This window comes from Pleurodeles waltl, chromosome 12 (assembly GCF_031143425.1).
Source record: "Pleurodeles waltl isolate 20211129_DDA chromosome 12, aPleWal1.hap1.20221129, whole genome shotgun sequence".
Taxonomy (NCBI): Eukaryota; Metazoa; Chordata; class Amphibia; order Caudata; family Salamandridae; genus Pleurodeles; species Pleurodeles waltl.
Genome location: NC_090451.1, coordinates 279,424,916 through 279,448,577, shown reverse-complemented (window position 1 = coordinate 279,448,577; position 23,662 = coordinate 279,424,916). Strand labels below are relative to the sequence as shown.

General features: G+C 43.0%; 1 protein-coding gene across 7 annotated transcripts in view; it reads right to left on the bottom strand.

The window, feature by feature from the left end:
• Window positions 1-2,923: 2,923 nt before the first annotated feature.
• The window catches only part of PDCD2L (programmed cell death 2 like), a 68,819-nt gene continuing 48,080 nt past the window's right edge, over window positions 2,924-23,662 (bottom strand). For all 7 annotated transcript variants that reach the window (XM_069216191.1, XM_069216195.1, XM_069216192.1 and 4 more), the window contains 4 exons: window positions 15,227-15,579; window positions 6,028-6,141; window positions 5,163-5,314; window positions 2,924-3,098 (listed from right to left, as the gene is read on the bottom strand). In XM_069216191.1, coding sequence (XP_069072292.1) covers window positions 2,968-3,098; window positions 5,163-5,314; window positions 6,028-6,141; window positions 15,227-15,579 — 750 coding nt within the window. In that variant the 3' untranslated portion in view covers window positions 2,924-2,967. The remainder of the gene's footprint in view (window positions 3,099-5,162; window positions 5,315-6,027; window positions 6,142-15,226; window positions 15,580-23,662) is intronic.

The window sequence follows — 23,662 nt, the reverse complement described above, 5'->3', positions numbered from 1 at the left end:
TCTTTCACTGACTTCAAAGTGAGAGGTTATATCTGACAATCTGGGGTGTGAAAAAGGGTGGATTTTTTTCCCTTTTATTCTGTGCCGGGTTTTTCCGTCTGGTTCATTTGCTCGTCCTGCCTCTGTCACAGCTATCACACTTTTGGGTAATGAGCACTCTACAAAATGATTTTACTTACTCACAACTTTTTTCTAGCACACAACAAAACTTAAATGTTTGTTAATGAACTGTGCAAATTTGTAAGAATATGTATCAGAATTAGGAAAGCACAAATTAAGCCTTTTTTTTTTTTTTTTTTTTATTCTGAAGTGTGCTGGAAAAAAATATTTGGGTATGATCAAAACAAACCAGTACACTGAGTGATGACATTTCCACACTTTTTCGTTTGTGCGTTGCATAGTTTTATCAATAAAACTGTGTGTATGCAAAGGTTATGGTCATTTTGATTGAAAATGGGTTGTCTGTGATGGCAGGGCACTACTACACCATGCACACTCCAGCCTACGCCACTCCGCTCTACGGTACTCTACGTCCCTCCACTCTTCACCACTGCACTCTATTACCCTGAAGTCCACTCAATGCCACTCGACTCTATGCCCCTTCACTCTAGGCTGCTCTACTTCTTTCTATGCCACTCCACTCTACTTCATGTTATGCCACATTACTCTATGACAGTTTATTCCACTCTATGCCACTCCACACCATGCTATGCCACTTAACCCTAGGCCACTCTATGACACTCCTGTCTATGACAGTCCATGAGGCTCGACTCCACACTATGCCCCTTCAATATATGACACTCCATGACACTAATCCCCTCCACGACATGTTCCTCCACAATACGTTCCTCCATGGCACTCTACTACACTCTGCACCACCTTACGCAACTCTACTCTTCTCTACTGTACTCCAATCCAAGCCATTCCACTCTACAAAACAATACTCCACTTCACTGTACTGGTACAACAGGACACTCTACAACACTCTAGCGCCTTCACTCTGCGCCCCTACAGTGTACACATCTCCGCTCTACCCCACCCTACTCTATGACACTCTAAACCACCCACCATACGACACAACACTAAACTGTACTCAACACCACTCCACGCTACGCCCCTCCACTCTACGCATCTCCCTCTAAGCCACTTTACTCCACTCTCTACCAATCCACTTTACTGAACAGCACACTTTTCCACTCTACACCTCTTCACTTTAGTCTTCGCCACTCTAGTCTATGGCACTCTGTGTCACTCTACTCTATGATATTCTACTACATTCTATACACCTCCACTCTACTCAACTGCATGACAAACCTCTCCACTCCACGCCACTCCACAATCCACCACTCCACTCTATTACACTCTTCCCCACACTATGACACGACAATCCATGCCACTAACTTTTACCCATGTTGAACAGAAGCCACGCTTGTGTACAATATGGATAAAACACATTGGTAAAGTCAATAGGTCTTGCACAGGCAGGAGTTATTGGCTTTGCCAATGCTTGTTTATCTTTCACAACATCTGGTCAACCTAAGGCCCAAACAAGTGTTCTCCATCAAAGGGTAGGTTGAACAAATGGTGCTGCACATCAGATTTAAATCCTGAAATGTGAAGCTATGCCCGGCTTCAGATAAGGATACCGATGTTGATCCCGCAGGCAGCTGTAAACGCTGCAACTCCGGTGCAAAACATAGTTGCAATGGAAATTGTTTTGCCCTGTGTGATCAGTTCATCCCCCCTCTGGGGATATTCAAGCAGGAGGTGTTTTAGCAAGTCCTCCATTTGATCCCACTGGGCCCAATCATACCTTGCCAGGAGCCCCATCGAGGTGGCAATGCGTGAATGGTTGGAGACACCTGCTGCCACCCACCTTCCCGCTGCATCCATCGTTTTGCTCTCCTTGTCTGTCGGGGGAGCATCTCCCGTCCCTGTGGAGTTACCACATTTACATGGAGAGTTGACGACTAGTGAGTCCGGTTCCACATGTCCATTGATGTATTGAAGGCAAGGCCTTATTTTTGTATTTTACCCTGGGGTTCATACCCGGGTTTGATAGATTGTTTAAAGGTGTCTTTACCTAGTTTTAACATACCCTTTAGCATAGGTAGGAAATGGACAGGCAGTACATTTAGTTTTGAAAGGGTTTTCAGCAAGAAGTCGTCCTCTTCACGTAGAATATGAAGATCAACCTTGTAGTAGGATTCCTGGTGGGGGCATATGGATCATTCAGGTGTAATTATGTGTAACTCAGCTGTGTGATTCAGCTGAGAACTGAGGTGAACCCTCAGGAGTGTAAGGCTTAAGTGATGTGTAAGGAAGCGGAGGAGGAGGAAGAAGAGGAGGAGAGATAGAGAAGGGCTGTATAGGAGGGCTAGAAGGATCAAAGTGAACAGGGTTGGTCACCTTGTCCTTCTACTTTTTCTCCAGGGTCATTTATAGCAGACAATCGAAGCTCTTCTCAAAGTTTGGCCTCCTTCTGCCTGGCAAGTGTCACCCGTATGTGGTGGTAGCTTTACTGTGAGTCTGCCATTTTGAGGATGGATGTAGAGGCTCTTTTGTCTGGCATCTAACTCTGCCTCTAAGCGTTGAAAAATTGGCTGTCCTGGATACTCGGGACTTTCCGATCCGCTGACAGCTTGTGTGCCACGGCACTTGGGTCATCCTTAGATGCTTTCAGAATTGATGGTTTGGCGCCAAACTATCTTTTTGCTCCTGGTGCTTTGGCACAGATGGTGTTTTGGGATCCAATTGTCTCGGCTCAGAGTGACCTCTCCCTCATGTGCTTTCTCCCATGCAACCCCCTCCCCCTCCAGACAACAATGGCAAAGCCAATAGGTCTAAAAGGTGAAACATACTGGCTTTGCCAATGCTTCACTTAAAGTTATAATCTTGAAAATAGTGAGTAGTGACAAACAGACATCATTTTTATTTTATTTAAAAATAATTAAAGGGTGAAGGACTTCATCGGAAGTACCGCTCATCAGGGTCTTCTTGTATGAAGGGGAACTCCTCCAAAGGGCTGCTCTGACCGCTAGGCCAGCAGCTCTTCTCACAAGTGTACACGAGCACGGTTCCAAACTCCAATGAAAGGCCTGAAAAATAGAGCATTGGAAAGGTTATGACATGTAGCTGAATCTAGTCTGATGGTCCACTTATTGAAAAAACCCATATTATGCTAAAGAAAGAAAAGTTGATACTGACACATAACCTTGTTCTGGAATAAAAGTCAGTGAAGGTAATGGGAGTGAATTTACATGACCAAACAAGTGCGCAGTAATACAGAATTCCTATCTCTTGGGATATTCTTCTCGAAAAAAGTTAAGGTATTAAAAGACAAAGAGAAAACACAACAAGTAAAATTAAATATCCATTTCAAAATAACAAGGGAAGCAAGTTGTATACTCTCTGGTTGGGTAAAAGCTGCAGGACAGGAGCCTAGCCTCTTGCAAAACTCAGCTTAATCTAGAGCTGCAGACTTCTAAGGTGGTACCAATTTTCACTATTTCTACACTTCAGAAGAGTAACTTGCTATCTATAGTGCTCCAGAGCAGAAACTGAGTTTTGATTTTTGCACGGTGAAAAAAATAATAATAATCCACAGTCATGGGGGGCAAATCACAAAGGTGTCCCGCTCCGCGGCAGTGCTGAGGAGTACCTAGACTTGTAGAAAATACAAGGTACTCCTTATAAAAAAGCACAGTTTTCTGCACGTATCTCATGAATTGAAGCCACCATCCGTCTGGGGGCTTTTCAAGTGCTGGATTTGGCCTGCATTTTGCTCCTGTCTCTTCAGTCTAAACCAACTTACAATTTTCAAGCAGTGTTTATAAAAAAAAAAATATATATAAAATCAAACTCACAAACAAAGCCAAACACTAAAATGAGTGTCTGATTTGCCTGGAAGGCAAGCAGCAAAGTGCAGGACCAGCATACACTGCACAGCACCCTGCATTTAAGGTGCAGGGTCTGGTCACAGGCCAGGCCCTGTGCCCAACCTCCAGCGGGCAAGATTTGAAGGATGTTCACAGTGGGGGGGTTGGGTAACCAGGTGCCATTGGGGAGGATGAGCCTGGTCTGATATCCGTGCACAGTAGAGGTTGAAAATTCAGTACATCATAAAAAACAATGAAATTCACTTTAAAAAAACACATTCAAAAACTTAGGTGCTGATTTTAGAGTTTGGCGGATGGGGTTACTCCATCACAAAAGTGGCGGATATCCTGCCCGCCGGATTACGATTCCATAATATCCTATGGACATTGTAATACGATGGACGGGTAGCAGTCAGGTTTGTGACAGAGTAACCTCATCACCCAAACTCTAAATCAGGCCCTAGTGATGTTTGTATATTACGTACGTAAAATTACTGGAATATACATAAACACACATGCACGTCTTCTTGATATTCACTGAAAAAGTTCTCATTGGGATAGACTCATCTGACCATAGGTAGGTTTGTATTCTTGGCATCTTGTGATAGGATTGTGAGATTAAATAGTGTAAGTATTTTAATGCCAACAGTGGGGAAGACAAGACCTTCAATTAACGTTTGACTTTTCTGGAAAGGCAGTCATACAATTTCATGGCACAAGTGTGTAAGTCATTCTAATTTGTTTGTATCTATTTACTTATAGGGCAAACATTTACGGCTAAATAACTTCCTAACAAAATGAATTGGAAGTCATTTGTTAGATCAGAGGCCAGACATAAAATCCCTGATATGGTTTTTTAACATTTGAGCACACTGGAAGGTAGATAAGTTCCAATCTGGCAGAGGGCATGGGTGCAGAAATTCAGAAAAATACTGAAAGAGAAACACGTTTACGTTTTCCACTCTGAGAATGTTTCCTATACTTGCAATCTCAAAGTCACAACTTAAATACTGCGTGATCCGTGGAAGTCTTTGACTACCTGCCTCATATTTTTTGAGTTGTGGGACTTTTTCAGGAGCTTGGAAACATCCAAGTAAGGTGTAACTGAAGCAATGATAGAGCACAGGTAACAAAAAAACAAACAAAAACAAAATAAAGGTTTATTCCAGAAGGGAGATACTAAAACATGTCCACTGAAGAAGTACCTTTGGAATAATTTCTTACACACTGACAAATTACAAAGACATTTTGTATTACATTAGGAGAAGAGGTTTCTTTACATACTGTTATCGAGGTGTGTAAGAATGCTAATCAGGGCTGGCATTAGTTGAAACTCGAAGTCTCGGTCACTTCCACATACACAGCATCTGGGTACCACGTCTGGAAAAGTGCTGGGAGGGCTGGTTATAAATAAAGGCTGCCCCTTCCACGAGTACCTGGAAACAACATGAAAAGGTCACCTCGGGAAGAATTAAAGCCCCCCAAAAGGCAAACGGCACTCGAAGGGTAAGTTAAGCTACACATTTGTATAAATGCAAATAGAGGTTTGGTTTTGTATATGTTTAAAACAATTGGCCATTACCTCTATTTTCATTTACTTTACTTTCAATATGGAAAATGTTTTATGCAGTACTGTGACCCAAAGTGCGTAATCTGCTTATGGATACCAGCAGCACAGAACGGAAGTGATAGTAAGCGAAAAGCACAGATTAATAAATGGCCAGCCTCAAATCACAACTTGCCTTCCTGTCTAGGTTTTAAACGGAACACCAGTCAAAAAGTTTAGATTTTCCAAACATGCAATTAATAAATGCATGCACAATGACGATGATTGTTTATTTCCTCCACTTTCTTTGTCGTTTCTGCCATAAAGAAAGCATTGGAGTAAAATCCTGAATGACAGTGTGTGTGATTCACTGGTAATGGTTTAGACATATTCAGTCTTCAGCATGTATTCAAGGCAACCAGGACACTTTCCGTTCCATTTTGATGTGTATCACCGACAACAATAGTGAGAAAAAAAACACACACACAACGGCAAACATTTTTTTTTAGCAAACCCCCAAAAGCCCAAATAAGTGTTTTGAGATAACTATTCAGTTTCAACCGCAATATAAAATGACAATGTTTGTAAAAATGAGCGAGGTACCTAAGAATTTGCTCCTGGCAGACAGAAATTCGTTTCTTGAACTGATGAAACAATAGATCTCTAGTTTTCATTTCACTCTTTTCATATTTTTCCTGTTCTCCTTTGGCAGAAAAACTGGAAGAGGAAACAAACATTAATCGTTAGCAAAATCAGAACTGTTACGTAAATGCAAAATGTATGTGAATTCTAAAACTGTAACAGTATTCTACCTTAGCAAAGCTTTGTCATACCACTCAAACCTATCCGAGAAGACACCTGATCCCCCACAAGTTACACCTGGTTCTTTAAATATGGGTAGGTGGGGCATAAGTCACTTACTCGTGGATCCTAAAACCTTGCAGTGCACATTTCTAACATGTATTTTTATAATTACTACTTGCTAGGGGGTATACATTTATGGTAAACGTTAATGCAAAATGTGCATGCCCGTCAATGACAGTAAATAGAGTACACAGACATGCTATTGAATGTAAATGTTGCACAGATGCTTCTGCTCACAGAATGATAAACTTTCAGGTGGGCTTTACAGTGGATTTCCCTCCAATTATAAATCAGAACCAAAGTGGATAACTCAAGGTATGTCCAAGCCTGTAGCCATACTTGTAAGGTAGCATGGGTAAAGGGGTAGCACAAACTCAGCACAATGTGAAGAGAAACATGGTTACCATAAAGAAACCTGTTCAACCCCTTCATTTAATGGTCCTTACTCTTTGGAGTGTATCCTCCATATCGCACCCATTGTGGGCAGCTTAATGGATACTTATGCATAGGAATGCTGATGGCACCAGCTCTGGCATCAACACACGAACAATTAATTTGTTTGTGATTGTTTTAATTGATATCGAGATGAGTTTGTAATGGACCATTGTTCTCAACAGATACACTGGCCACCGATGTCAATAAAATGGCGCTCTTTCAACATACAGGAATATGCTCACGTCGGTACTGTACATCAGGAAGCAGGAGTAAATGCTCAGGCTATGCTGGGGTGTAACTTGATGCCACTGATTTGAGGGTGGGAGGCTAACTTGCATGCTCATATCAAACTGTAACACATTGACCAATCCACTTGCATATGTCCTCCTTTTTAACGATCTAGTAAAAATCGTCTTGCTCAAAAGTGCCAGAAGGTTGTCTAGGCACTCTAGTAGAGACTGTTCTCTGTATAGAAAATTCTAGCTCCTATCACATGAATGTTCTATTGAGGTCCCCTTCCCCCAAACTAATCTGAAATCCGGACAATTAAACTGGACAAATCAGGGACTATTTCCAATGGATATCTGTAACCACCCGGAATAAACTTGGGGGTTCGTCCTAAGTGCTGCTTTGACTTCTTGGAGCATGTCGGTGTAGTAAGGATCAGATGAGAACACAGAACAGACACTTGAACATCCCTCTGAAGCTAAACAGCTTCCCAGAAGGCTTTTCCCATGGATCAAAGACCATGCTTGTCAGAATGGGAAAAAAAAACATAATTGAAACTGGAGTTCTCACCAGTGCTTTTCATGAAACATTTTATTCCATCATGTAAGCAAATTGATTGTTCTCGAAACACCTTCGCTAAGGAGACACAGCAAAGTCGAGTGCATTTTAGAAAGATTTTATTACATGACAAACTGTCCACAAATCTTTCTTGTCATCAGACAGGCAATCTTTCCCACTTATAGGCAAAGTACCTCTATATAAAAGTCTTGGATCTCAAAGAGGGAGATATTCAGTTATTCATGCAGCAGAATATATATTAGAAAGCAGACAGGAAATGGGTTATGTTACATTATAAGCATCTATTCGTATCATGTCGTGTTGTAGATTCACATGCTCTGCATACTCCTACCATCTAGTCATGAGTGGTGCAAGCTAATTTTCTTCTAAGGAGTCTTTCAAGTCACAAGATCGAGTGACTCCTCTTATCGGTAATATTGGGCAGGGGCATTGACTCCTTTGTTAGATTGTTTTCCCACAGGTGGGTCAGAAAGTAGTGGAAGGAATGTGTAGGAAAAAAGGTTGTCCATGCAAAGTGTAAACACATATGTACAAATATATACAAGTATAATGTAACTGCAATGGCCACAGGCATCTGGGGAGGAGGGAGGGTGCATGTGAATTTACAGCACTACATGCCACAAACAGATGCTTACAGGGTAAGTAATTTGTTTGATGGCATGTGTGGCTGTAGATACACATGCTCTGCACAGACTGTAAAGCAGTCCCTCCTTAGAAGTGGTGGCTAGTCTGTGGGAGTTGCAACTGTCTGGAAAAGGGTATGTAGCACTGCCTTACCTACTGTGGCTTGTTGGTGTGCTAAAGCATCCACACAGTGAAGTATGGTGAAGGTGTATGGTGTAGACCATGTAGCTGCCTTACAAGTGTCAGCTATGGGAATGTCTCCAAGGAAGGTCGTAGTGGCTTCTTTTTCACAAGTGGAGTGTGCACTAGGAGAACCAGGTAAAGGTAATTTGGCCTTAATGTACCAAGTTTGAATACATTTGACTATCCATCTGGCTATACCCAATTTAGATACTGGGTTACCTTTATGCAGTGGTGAAAAAACAACAAAGAGTTGTTTAGTTTTCCTAAACTCTTTAGCTCTGTCTATGTAGTATGAGTGCTCTTAACATCTAGGGTGTGAAGAACTCTTTCTGCAACAGAATCGGTCTGTGGGAAGAAAACCGGTAGCTCAACAGATTGATTGAGGAGAAACTGGGAAACCACCTTAGGTAAACATTACGGATTAGCTCTTAGAACCACTGTGTCTCTATGCATTTGAAAGAAGAGTTCGTCCAAGGTTAGTGCCTACAACGCACTAACATGTCTGAGTTAAGTGATGGCAACTAAGAAAGCTACTCTCCATTAAAGAAACTGAAGTGAGCACAAGCGAAGAGTCTCAAAATGAGGTCCCATAAGTCTAGTGAGGACAATGTTAAGGTTCCATGGGGAGTCCGAGGGCACCCGAGGTGGAATGACTCATTTGAGCCCTTCCATGAAAGCCTTAATAACTAGAATTTTAAACAACAACAAAGGCGGTCTATTTTGGAGATATGCAGCTATTGCTGCGAGATGCAAGCAAATGGAAGCATATGTGACATTTGCTTTTTGCAAATGAAGCAGATAGCAAACAATTTCTTGGACTGAAGCTTTCACTGGATCGATGTGTTTAGGTTGACAGTAGCAAACAAAATGTTTCCATTTTGCTGCATAGCAAGCTCTAGTGGTTGGTCTACATGCTTACTTGAGAATGTCCATACAGTTTGTAGGCAAACCAAGGTAACCAAACTCTAACCTCAGGAGCCAGATTGCAAGGTTGAGTGACTTGGGGTCTAGGTGTCTGATTTGTCCTTGGTTCTGTGTGAGAATTTCCGGCCTGCTCAAGAGCTTATCATGTGGAACTACTGAGAGATCCAGGAGAGTGGTGAACCAAGGCTGGCGTGCCCATGTGGGAGCCACAAAGATCATGGTGAGAGATGCTTGCCTGAGTTTCCAACCCAGAAAAGGAATGAGAGGGAGAGGTGGAAAAGCGAAGGAAAACATCCCTGACCAACTCATCCAGAGCGTTGCCCTTGGATAGTGGGTGTGGGTACCTAGAGGTGAAGTTTGGGCATTTTGCGTTTTCCACTGTGGTGAAAAGGCCTATGTAAGGAGCCCCCCACTTTCTTGTGGGACTTGTGGGCGGAGTTCCCACTAATGGACTTGTTGCTCAACCTACTGGGCAGGTCTTCATTTGTTGTCCGTTCCTGGGAGATATTCCGCCAACAAGTCAATGTGATGGTGAAGGGCCCACTTCCATATGTCTGAGACAGGTGTGATAGTTGTGAATACCATGTCCCTCCCTGTTTTTGTAAGTAATACATGGCTGTCGTATTGTCTGTCCAGACCAGGACAACCTTGTGAGACAGGTGAGGAAGAAAAGCTTTCAGTGCAGGAATACCGCCTGAAGCTCCAGGTAGTTGATGTGTGGAGACTGGTGTTTGACATCTCATAGACCTTGAACTGTCAAATCTTGGAGGTGAGCACCCCAATCCGTCTGTGATGTGTCTTTGGTCAGTGTAATAAGAGGAACCGAGTCTAGAAAAGGCCATCCCCTCAGGAGGCTGTTGGTGTTCCACAATTGCAGAGGAGGGTGAGTTTGGCAGTCTAACAAAACTAGTTCTTCCAGATGACCCTGTGACTTAGACCATTGGGGAGATAGGCACTGTTGTAGTGGACACATGTGCAGTCTTGCATGAGGAACTGTGGCAATGCAGGAAGCCATCCTAACTAACAGACGCATAATGTTCCTTACTCTGTAGGACTGGTTTTCCTGAAGCTGTCGCAGAAGTGTCTGAAAATTCTGAATGTGAGCGGGATGGGGTATGCTAGGCCTAACTGTGCGTTCAAAATTACTCCCAAGTAAGGTTGAATTTGTAGAGGTTGGAGATGAGATTTGGGAATGTTGAGAGTAATCCCTAGTTTGTGGAGGAGATCCACTGTCATCAGAGAATGTTGTTGACATTGGTGGAGTGTACTGGCTCTGATGAGCCAGTTGTCCAGGTAAGGGACGATGTGGACATTTTGTCTTTGCAAGTGCGCTGCGACTACTGCTAAGCATTTGTGAATATCATGGGAGTGGCAATCACCCCAAAGGGAAGACTTTGACCTGATAATGTTTGCCTGCAATGACGAATCTTCAGTACTTTCAGTGTGCAGGGTGAATTGGTATGTGAAAGTAGGCATCTTTTAATCCTGAGCTTTCCTAAAATCACCTTCTTGAAGAAGTGGGATGATATCCTGAAGAGTAACCATGTGGAAGTGTTCTGATAGGATGTATTTCTTTAGAGGTCAGAGACCCAGTATTGGTCTGAGACCCGTTCTTTTTGGGAATCAGTAAGTACAAGGAATATACTCCTGAACCTTGGTATTGAGGAGGAACGGGCTCTACTCGAGGGGAGTGCTGGGAGGTGTGGTAATGAACTCCAGACAATAGCCATGTTGGATAATGGCAAGGACCCACTGGTCCGTCTTGATGGTGTCCCAGATGGTGTGAAAGTGTTGGAGCCTTCCCCAGACAGGTGTTGAATGGTCTGGGGGGGGGGGGGGGGGGGGGGGGGGGGATGTAATTGTCAGTAGTCACTGTGTTTGGCAGTGGAGGAGGATCTGCGTGTGGCGGTTCTCATCCCTGTGCCTTTGTTATTTTACCCCCTTTAGAAGCCATTGAAGTAGCCTCTATTATAAGAGGACTGAGACGGTCTGTTCTGTGACGTGGAACCCTCTGTTGTGGAGAATATGTCAGTTCCTCTGTACCCTGGGCAATGAAAGGAACCTCTCCATGGCCTTGGTGGTATTGGTGTCCTTCTACATTTTATCAAATGTTCTGTCCATTTGCAGTCCAACTAGGTGCTCCTTGTCAAAGGCTATGTTTACAACTGCCTATGGACCTCTGGCTTGAAGTTGGAACACCGAAGACATGCATGCCTTCTCAAGATGATCCAGGTGTTGAACCCCCTAGCTGCTGTGCCAGCTGCATCAAGTGCACACAGGAAAGAGTGGTTTGTAATAATTTGGCCCTCAGAGACAATTTGTTGTCCCCTTTTACGGAGCTCCTCAGGGAGGTATTGTAGCAATTCCTCCATCCCATTCCAATGTGCCCAATCGTATCAGGCCAAAAGGGCTTGAGAATTGGAAAATGCGCCAATGATTTGAGGTCTGTGTCGCCACCATCACCCTTCAGTTTGTTTACTCTCCTTTTCTGGGGGAGGAGAGCCCCCGGTGGCATGATTATTAGCCTGTTTATGGGCAGTGGTGGTCACTAGAGAATCAGGAGGTACTTGTGCCTTGATGTAAAGAGGGTCTGAAGGGGCCACATTATACTTCTTATCCATCCATGGTGTGATCACTATAGAGCATACAGGTTCCTCAAATATGTCCTGTGCATGCCATGGAGCATGGGAAGAAACTGCGTGTCCCTGTGCATGGAGGAGAGAGTATCGGACAAGAAATCTTGCTCTATGGGCTCTCTGTGAAGCTCTACATGGTTGCTGCCCTAGAAACTACCTGTTGGTAGAAGGTAGTGTCCTCTGGAGGGGGGGTGCGAGCAGGGTGAAGATTTCAGTCGTTTGGAGTAATGGGGTCAGGGTCATAAGCATTCCATGGATCTGTATCATCAGGAGGACCCACTAAAACCCTGGTGTAAGACTGCACTGACCCCTGAGGTGTGTCATCCCCTTGTATAAGTGACTGAGGTGGAGAGTGTGGAGGGGAAGGCGGTGGAGGTGGTGGAAGACGGGGTGGAGGAGGAGGAATGGAGGTGGCAGAGAGGGCTGACGAGCTGGGTTAGTAGCCTTGTCCTTTGTCTTCTTTGGAGGGACAGGAACGTCCCGGGACCTGTCAAAAGTAAATTTCCTCTTTGGAAATACAGGAGAGGAAGATGTAGCTATGATGCGACCTGTGCCTTCTTGAATATGAAGTTTGTGTAGTCTAGACTCCATCTTTTTAAGAATTGGCTCAATAGGAGTAAGACTGGCCCGAGTCCCTGTACTCCAAAGAGTTTGGCTCTGAAGGCTTTAGTGCTGAAGATTTGTGCTTCATGATCTTGGTCAGTGCCAAGGTCCAAGCAGACGTCTGCTGGATCCGTCCTGTGGTTCGGATCGATACCGAAACGATTTCATGGTCTGAGGTGGTTGAGGCTGAAGCCGAGGCTTTAGCCTTTGCAGCCATTTTCAGCGCCGAGCCGCAAGGTGGGGCGGCTGAAACAGTCTTTCAATACCAATCTTGGCCGGATGGCAGTGGTGGACCGGCAACATTTAGAATAGGCTGTAGGGCCTTTTCGGAGGGTTTCTGTAGAAGAGAGGGGCCCCAGTACTAACTGCTGGGCAGAGGAAAGTTATTGGCTCTGGATGTCGAACTCCACATAGGACTCGGAGCTGTCTTGGATCAAAAAGGCTTCCTGCTTCTGCACTGTTGGTTCCTCCTGAGTGAGTTCTTACCCAAAGAGGTCTAGGGTGTTGTCCGATTACTTCAGAGCCATTTACAGGCTACGAGCCCTTTGGTCCTAAATGGTCTTTTTGGATCTAAATGACTTACAAGCGTCACAGTCGGCCTCACAGTGGTCTGAAGAGAGGCAAAGGTTGCACAAAAGGTGTTGGTTGGTGTGCCGGAACTTAGAGTGGCACTGAGGACAGGAGGATGGAGTATGTTCGATCAGGGAAACCTTTCTGCCGATGCTGGAGCCACGAGAAAGAGCCTAAGGAGCGCTAAGATAGAAAAGCGCAATCTAATACAATACTGTCAGAACAGAAAAGAGAGACTGAAAACCGAACGGAGTTCAAGAAGAGGAAGGGGAGGCACACATGTCCGAACTTGACGGCAGAGAAAAAACAATCCAAGAAAGGAGTCAATGCCCATGCGCAATAATACCGAGAGGAGTAGTCACTCGATCTCGTGACTCTAAACACTTCTTCAAAGAAAAACAACTTGCACCATTCTCGACCCAACACTAGATAGCAGGAGTATAAGGAGCATGTGTATCTACAGCCACATGCCATTGAACACTTGTTTTCTCTTGTGTAAAAATAGTAGCGGAACTCCAGACTTATGTAATATTTCCAAATATGCTTTGTTCAATTCTCACCCTCCTGAGATCCCAATGGGAATCTTGGTGTCCGCCGAAACAGCCTCTGACCTGCCATATGTATTCACTAGATTTTAAAGGAATTTAAAGAGTACGCTGCCATAGGAACATGACCTTCCAGAACAGAACCTTCTTGTTAACTATCCATATGGTTCATTTCAGCATATCATCCCTTATACTCACCTTCAACTCCCAGGACAAGGATAGTCCGAGCGTGTGTGGTGTTGAAAGTAAACAAAAAAAACGAAAAACTAGAAAAGTAACGTAACAAAAAAGTAGAGACAAAAATGTAGAAAGGGGAAAATGAGACAGACTATAAATAATTATTTAATATTAAGTTGACGGAGCATCAAGGTAGTCAACCATGACAAGAAAGCTCTTCCTGACAGTCTTGAGGTAATTTTTGATATATGGGTCACCCATGGCATACGGATGGCATCAATGACAAAATTCTGGCATTGGCATACTGTAAGTAATTGTTGGCATAAGACCATGAAATCTTTTGGCCTTGGCACAATAGAGGTAAGTTCTGGTATTTTTTGGGGGGGTGGGGGGAGAACCCACTGCACATTGTGAAAAAAAATGGGTCAACTTCTGGGGAGTGCTAGGCAGAACTGGCTTGGCACGCCAATTACTTTTGAACCAATCCATGCTTTAAAATGCATTATTTAACCCCATGTTTTTCAAAGTCTTCTTGAGAAAGAACATACTCAAACCTTCCTAAGCTCAATGTAATTTGTGCTAGTATTTTGCCCCACTACTCTCAAAGATCACCAGCCGCCACTGCTGTGGGGCTTTTTATACAGCTGAGTTCCTAGCCGTATTTACTATGACTTACCCCTCATAAACCTTTCTAAATTAACAGATACAATCCTGATTTCCTCTTCACATAAATCATTTCTCCTACTATTGCAAAACATGCTCTAAAGAGTTTTGACCCGTCATATCCCTGTTAACACCTACCCATTTGTTTAACTTGAGAACTTTTAGTAAGTTCCTAAGAACACCAACCTGGCTAAAGGCACTCTAACGTATAGTCCTTAGTAGACCTAATTTCCTAATCCAGCCTTTTAGGTCCATAGTCCAAACAATCCCAACATGATTAGCTTCAATAATGTGTAGAAACCCACTGTTCTTCCTTGTGCAACCTGTCGATTATTGACCAAACAGTATTAAATATACCCCTTCCCAGCTTAACCATGGCTCAATGCTGGCATACTTCTCTATCCAAAGCGGCAATATCATCACCCTTGCGCATGCATGCAAAAGATTAGAACCCATTACAAGATTTGTTCTGCAGTTCTGACCCACAGGTCAAGCTCAATCAATTAAATTGGTCCTCAAAAATGTTATGTTGTACACGTTTGACAGATACAACACTAGTACAGCACACATAGCACTGTCATTTGCATCAATTAGGCAGCAGAGACAGTCAATAATATATTACATAAACAATTGTACATTACTTTGGTGACCACCCCTAACATTACCTAAATGTTGTGTTAGCTGCCTCATTCCACAAACCCTGAACATCACTTTGACCCCACATCAGACCTGGTTTACACACTGTAAAATGGCAATGATATTGTTTCCCACCTTTCTGACAACAGCTGTTCCACATCCACTCCCTCCCTTTGCTGATATTCCTTTAGAAGCTTCTGTGCATGATGAACATCTATGCAACCTGTGTAGTCCTCCTCATCCATAACGCTGATGTGATGAGATGGGAGCACAATATATGAGAGGGGCAGTACCAGTCCCTGTCCTGGCTCACTCAGGGACAGATTGTGGAAATTGTCTGTGCACTCTGCCTCTGCAGTTGAAGTGGAGACCTTTGATGCACTTGTGGTCAGCAGGTGTTGTGACATGTCACCTTGGGCTTCCGCTTCTTCATTTAGCCCCCAATCGTCAGCTTCCTCACACCAGTCCTTGGCTGAAGTAATCTCCCTCTATTTAATGAGAAAAAGGCCAACAGAGAAGAGACGTAAACTCAAGTACAGAGCTTGCAAATCTAATATTGACCTATGCAGAATCGGTCTACAATGGTCGTTTCCAGCATGAGCTACAACTGAGTCTAAGGGAGGAAAACTTTTTTATTTCCACTGTGCCACAAAAGCAGCATCTGCCAAGATCTTAATAGTCAAATAAAACAAGCATTGGAAAAGCCAGTAGGTTTCACCTATGCAAGACTTATTGGCTTTGTCAAGGTTTCTTAAAAAAGGATGCACAGCAGCAAGTAAAGGAAAAAAAAAAGCGGGTACTTTGTGGCCAGCGTTGACTGCGTCAGAACATTTTTGTTTCTGTAAGCCATGCTACACAGCAGCCCTCACTGCTGTGTAATATGCCAAAAAAACATTAAACAAAGCCAAATAGCACACCCATCAGTAGTAGCTACATGGCTTTGTTTAATGGTTTTTGTAGTGAAAGGGAAGGGTAAAGGGGGCAGAAGGAACCGGAGGGGGGGGTATGCAGCAATATAAGTGACACACAGAGGAGGGCGGGGGGCAAGTAACACAAGAGAGGTGTGGGGAGCAGCAACACTACAAAGAGTAGGAGAAGGGTGAGGGGAAAAAGATGGTGGGAGGAGGCAGAGATGGGAGATATGTACTCTGGCGACATGTTATACTGATATATTTCTTATTTTTCCTTCAACTTGCAGTTTTAGATGTATTGAACTTCTATAGGAATAAATGTCACAATAGGGGCCACTTTAAAGCTGTGGTAAGCTCGTTTTAACCACACAAACCTACATTTAAGTACACAAAATGTGCCCTGGCAGCAGTCAAGCAGAAAAAAAAATGAGAAGGTCAGTAATGAAGGCCACTGTTTTTAACCACATGTGCGGACCCCAACAATACCAAAGCATTTCATCATGTCGAGATCAATTTTACATTTGTTAACCACTTTTGTGAAACAGTGCATATGACACAGAACCATAAATGCAGATAAAATGCAGGTAAAATCACTTAAAATCAACAGCTTCCTGGGTCAATAATTTACTGTGCTGTAAAAGGTAAAACTGGCATTTTGAATTAATAGGAACTGCAATGGGTAAGTTTTGATTCCCAAGTAGCAAATTGGCATTTTCTCCTGAAAAAAACAGCACTTTCTCTGCACCTCAAACTTGAGAAGAACACCACCCCCGTCTGTTACATACAGAAAAGAAGGGAGTGTTTTTTCGAATGACTGCTCCATGTCCACACTTGTGATCTCTCAACAAATAATGTTGTTAATTAAGAGTGACAGGGATGCACCGCCTGGCATTCTCTCTCTCCTTTATTCATAGTCTTAAAAACTAAAACAAAGGGGAGCGCGTGGCGCAGGAGTACAGCCACCACATAGAGACATAAACCACAAACACAACACACAAGAAACAACAGAACGTGGGAGAAGAACAAGAACTGCTGCTTCGTAATTGCAGTACGCTGGCCAGGGTTTCGGAAGCAAAATAGCTGCTGACAGGGAAATCTATTATGGTGGATGTACAATCATCAGGCATAAATGCTAGCTGCTGTGCCAGCCCCCTGGTAGGAAGGAGGGAGTAGCAAAACAATGGAGGTCCTGGGTAAGCAACATGAGGGAGGAGAGTGCAGCAACACAACGGAATGTGGGGGGAGGGTGGGGGGGGGGTAACTGCAAGGAAGGTGAGAGAAGGGAGGAACTGGAGGCACATGCACTCCTATACAGTGCATGTAATTTTTTTTTTTTTACTTTGTTTTTTTAGGGACCTGCAGAAGCCTGCGGCCAGAGGGAGGGCACTGGTTACAGACAGGAAGCTGTACTGAGTCCATGCTCTACAACAAAAACACTATTGAAGCCCTGGGAGGAAGCAGGAAGGAGCAGGAGGTGCTGACCAATGAAGGAATTTGAGCAAGAATTGAGAGTGACGTGGAAGCCAAACAATGGTGATCAATGGTAAATTAATGGGTGGGCTCTAAGCCTATGTTAAGCTTTTTTTTTTGTCAACAATAGATTTCACAGACAGGAAATAAACACTGTTCAGGTGAAACCTAAAAAGAACAATGGTGCAAAAATAGTTTGCAAACTTATTTCCTTAAAAAAGGTCTCCAAAGCAAGTAACTGACGACACCCATTAACTTTAGGAAATTTCCAATTCTAACACCAATCTCACCCAAACCCTGAAGATAAATCTGCTTTGTTTAAACAACTTCAGTAAATCATACCTCTTAAGTCATAATGCCCAACATTCTTAAATCACTGTAGTTGGAACCATTTCTGTATATTTAGACACACCAATCCAAAAAACAAATTGCAAAATTCTGCCCATGCTGTAGACATCCCACACTCAATCCTGAATCCAGCCCCCATACCTGTGTGAAACCACAGTTATTAATTTTCTAGGTGGCATGTTTTTGGGGAATATGATTCTGCCCTCATTTTATTTTTCACTAGCAACTAGTAATATATTTAGCACCACGTGCTAAATAAGCCTTTGGTGCAAGAACAGCATACAATATCACAGACACTAAGAATTTATATGCCCAAGCAGTATTATTTATCTGCTTCCTCTATGTGTGTGAAATGTCTTTATTGCTATATCTTGGGTTTAACAAAATTAAGGGCAGTAGATTTTGATCTCTTCATTAACAAACCACCGGTGTTGTAATATGCCTTTAATGAAACTTGATTCATTGGAAGATACAGAATATATCCATCTAAGAAAAGGGGAAATGCCTGAAGGATTTTATAATTCTCAGGAGTAACTTATAAAGTGCAGTATATGATTACTTCGAAAAAGCTAATGCCAACTGAGCTGTTTGAAAGCTAGAACTAAATAGGGTAACTGACCATTCATATTCTCTATCTCACAGAAGCAACAGCTCCTACGTAATTATGGTTGAAAAAGTAACCTCATGGAAAATACAATCTTTTTATGAATAGCTCTTTAAACGTTGGCCAAATGTGTGTATGCATGCATGTATCTGCATTGTTTGAGCTATTATGAAAATAAACGAGCACTGGTAAAGCAAATAGGCCTTCCATTTGGAACCTAATGGCTTTGTCAATGCTTTTTAGACATGCTGCACAGCAGCGGCAAATGATTCCCTGCAGAATGGCCAATGTACAAAAACAAATAAAAACAAAAAAGGTGCAATGACGCGGCTGCATCAATTTGTAGACATGTGCTATGTGCATGCCAAGAAAATGACAATATTTCATTTTATTTACTGATGCAAGCTGCTAGATCAGTACATTTAAAAAAATGATATTCAAGTAAGCGAAAGCTTTTTTTCCTTTTTTTTTATGCAGGGGTCGGCAGTATTTTGCTTCCTGGCTTCCACGAAAAATTAAATATTCAAATTAAGACTGCAGGGGTGGCGTAAAGGAGACAAAGAAGTAACATGTGAGGAATAAAACAAAAATAAAGCTGGTAGGAGGAGGAAATCAGCACAAAGGGAAGAGAGCAGCATAGGGAGAATGCTACAAGGGGGAAAGGAGCTTGGAGTGAAGGGCTGGTGGGGTTAGAAAAGCACATGGGAGGAGAGAGAGAGAGAGAAAAAAAAACAATGGTGAAGGCGACGTGGGGAGAGGCATACAAGTGAGGTGGAAAACACATGCATGCTTAACGAAAATGAAAAAAGAAGTTCCATATAAGTGAGCAGTGGAAGGCTACACATCAGCCAGTCAAATGGATTGTGGCTATGCTCCAGGGGAGAGACAAACAAAAGAAGAGGAAGGAAAGCCATTGAGTAAGAAGCAAGCAATAGTAAAAATAAAGCCAACCAACAGTAAGCAATGGACAGGCTCTGGGCCCACTGCAGGTCCACAATAGGTCTTTTTGCAACTAGCAATTTGGTAGGCGAGACCTAAACATGCAGACTCCACAATGGTGAGTGTATATGTACCATTAGAAGGTTTTTAATGGGGAGGGGAAATGTACATCAGAAGTGTGCTTTATACCATCCCGAGTTGAATGGCATGGCTAAGAGGCTCAATAGATTGTTGAAAATGACCATACAGATTGCCAGGAGTACTTGAAAAGAATGGGTGAATGAGTTATGCATGAGAGTTAAAGTGTATAGACTTACATCATATTCCACCACCAGGAAGAAAACATTCAAGTTGTTAAGGGGTAGGAAATCCAATACCATGGCAACCTCTGCTTGGGTAAACAATAAGGATGTAAGTGTGGATGTGACAGTGAGGGATTCGTGTGAATTGGAGTGAAAGAAGTTAAAGAAGATATGTGAGAGAAAGGTGTGGTAAGATATTAAAAAGACCATGGTGTGTGTGGGAGATTTCTTTAAAATAAAAAATCCAGGGTACAGAAATCATGGAAGCAATTTCTCAATGCCAATCAGTATTCAAATCGCTTGCCATTGCTGTGCAAACTGAGAACTGAGGGCTCCAATGAAATTTAAATAGGGTGGTGTTAGTGAAAAGTAAAGATGGCGTTAAATGGGAAAATAAAAAATGTATGAAAAGATGGAAACGTCTGCAGCAAGAAGTTGTTCTGGGAGAAGGAGTAACACGAGAATGAAGCTATACAGGCATTTACCAACCGCACTGTGGGTCATGTACATTTTTTATACTTCTTTCTGCTATCTGCTTAGAACGTAGTCTGTAGTTTTAACGTTTTCAAAATATAAGCTTTGTTTTGGTAAGAAGGAAACTGTATAGTAATTTGTATGCGCAGGTTGATGTTAGAGTCAGAATACAATCTAGGTAGAAGATGATGCAACAGAACAAGTGAAGAATATGTTTTGTAAAGACAGTTGATTGTGAGCCTGCCCAGAACGTTGCTTGCTGGCTGAGGTGCAGCCTCTGTGAATAAACCTGAATGCCTGCTCTTGAGGAGTCCAGCCAAAAGTGCAATGCCACCTACCCCTGACTATTTTAGTCCAAAGTGGGCCTCCTCAATGAAATACAGATTGTACCCAGATGGTGCACCAAGCTACATGACCCATATCTGTGCATGCTAGTGTCTCGCTGGTTGTCAAATACGGAAAGACTCACAGAGCAAAAATATGTGATGGATGGAATCCAAGAATTATGTATAACTGGCATGCCAAGAGTGTCCAAAAGCATAATACACCTGCAAGGGTATACCGAAACGAGGTCAAAAGCTCTTGACACGCACCTGGGAGTGTGCTGAGCCTTCAGCTGAGGGGAGGAGAATGAAGGAATCTTGAGGGACTTGATGGGGCCATTCTACTGAGTCAATGACGCAATCATCTAGAACTGGGCACACAGAAGGTGTGTACTTCCCCTGTGAGGCTCTGGTGGTTTGGGACCTACCCATCAATGGACAGGACCTGCAAAAAAATGCAACGTGGTTGCACAGAAGCACAACAAATAGTGGTGAGTGAAACACTTGTCAGGAGTTTACCACCTTGTGCTTCAGTCCGGTGGTTGGTTATCCAAGCCTCTCCTTTTTGTACAGACTAAACTTGTTTTTTATTTATTTATTTTTAATCAAAGAACGCTCTCCCTCAAATAAAGGGTAGCCATGAGGGCTGTGACAGGTAATATAATAGGAGAAAAGAAAGATATACAGACCGAAGAGCAGAAGCAGAGATTCTAATTATTACCTCCTGACCATTAAGAAGAAGGGAGGGGATGAGAAGGGGCACTAACTTAAACGCTTGAATACCCTCACTTAGTGGGTATGAGTGTATTATAAATTTTAGGGCACATGATCCCTTAATATATGTAAATAAAAAGGGTTGCCTTTGCCATGCTGCCGGATGCTAGGAGAGGAGGGAGCACTTAATAAAGCTATTCTAATTTCCAATTCAATGAGTAGGCACGCTCGAGTTTTATTGGGGGGCGATGGGCGAGGGGGGAGGGGGCGAGGGAAAGCAGTGAAGTGAAAGCGATGCTAAATCTCTTGTAGCCTAAAAACGGATGGTCTGGAACCTTTTGCTGATCCAGTCTCCACCTGTGGCCCAACTGACTCTTATGCTGATGGTGTTGATTGGAATGAAGGCAGCCTAGTGGAGAATTCAGGAGCGAACTCCCCCTCCCCTCCGAGGTAAGTGTGGCAGCAGGAGGAGGTGCTGGGAACAGGGACAGCATTCAGCTTTACCAATTACCACCCCATGGGTTCATCCTTAGACCTGATCCGGACGCAGCGTTCTGTCCCAAAACCCAGCTCATTCATGCTGGGACAGAAGGGGAGAACGCGCCGCCCCCACACTACCAGAAATGCAAAGTGAAGAGAAGGAGCTTGAAACATGTATTACCGCTGCATGTAATACCTCTCACTCTACTCCTCACTGCAACCGACCGCTACCTCAATGAGCTGGACTGAAAGTTGAAACAAACACCTGCTAAGTCAGCGGGATGACCTTGGGAGGTTGGTGTGGTGGCTATATTTGTTTTTATTTTCAGCGCATTCTGTGCACACAAGATTCAAAAAGTAAATAAAACATGCTACCACCTAAAGATAGCTGTTATATGCTTGCAAGAAAAAAATGCATTTTATAAACATGCACGGATATGGCCATTTTAATAGTGATTTTGTTTATTAACAAGTATTTTAGTTGGGTCATGCATTTTATTATTATTTGTGAAAGAGACAAGAAGAGATCACAACCTAACCAAAGTCTGAAGTTGCAGGCAGCTACAATTTCAGAATGTCACTTCAACAATCCACAACAGCAACTTGAAAAAGATGTTAAATAAATTAATAGCTCACTGGCCACTCGAAGTGCAACTAAATAAATCGGCAGTTCTTAAAATTATTATAAAAAAGTAAATAATACAAAAAAAGCACACTTTGAACCAGCTTTGTCGCTGAAGAAAAAATAACTGCTTTAGGCGCATGTGAACAATGTACACAGGCTTTGTGCTATCATCCAAATTAAAAGGAGCCAATGGATAAAGTGGGCAGAGACTATGCCCCATGTGGAATGCTGTGGTGGGTATAAGCAAAACATGAATGATAATTTAACAAACCAACGGAAGAAGCTTCTTAAAGAATGGATGTTCTTTGTATGGATCGTTTATGATGTTTTTGGACCACGAATATCCTCATGAGAATCCAAAGCTGTCTGAAAGGCCTGAACTAAGAGTTGCTTCGCTGGAGACCTGGCAGCATGCAGAATCTCAGATTGAGCCACAGATCGAGCACCCTGCTATTTTCTGGCTCCACATATTACTCTACTGTTTATTTCTCCACCCTTGAGTGGATATTAATGCCCACATAGGAAAAACAACCCGTAACTCGCTCAGCAGATATGCAAACTATAACGCACACACAAGATGCAATGCTCTTGAACTCAGCCTTGATGCGACAGATGCAATTACCAAGGTGGTAAATAATCTTAAGGATTAAATTACTTATCATGTTACCCTTAATACCATGAATAGACAACTATAAATGTAGTATTATTTATTGGTTTTGAGTATGTATGCTATGAAATCACACTGTGCTTTTAGCTGTTGTCAAATAGTTGGATACATTTGTGTGGTTATAAGAAATGCATCTGGTGTGTGAGTTATGCTTTGCATATCTGTTATGTGAGTTATGGATTGCGGTTCTAACCATAACTTGGGAATGTCAGTGGTTTTTCAGTTTAATTCGCAACCATAACTCCAGTTTAACTGTAGTTTACAAATGTTATTGTGTTATAACCAAAGCTAATCATAGCTTTTCTTTCACCTTTTATTTCTTTTAGTGACATTTTGACCATATAGCACATGGAACAGTTACAAACAACCATGGGCAGCAAAGCCCCTTCTGCGCACAGCTTTTGGTCGTGCAGCGTGGTGGTTGGCCACAGAAACTGGCCTGTGGCCAGGATCGGCATCCAACCCTCCATGAACGATCAAACTAGCTGTGCATGGCGTTCTGGAGTACTTGGCAGTGTGGGGCGTTGTGCTTGGCCTTTGACCAGAAATGGTGTACAACCCTCCGGAGGAGCCCAACCAACAATCACATGAACGTATGTCATGCTCTGCTGACCACTGTTGGCCAGACCCTGCTTCCAACTAGCAGCATGGGCCCAACCTCCTATGTGCAGGCCTCCGCTTGTCGCATTGTGGGTGGCCAGCCACTGCTGAGGG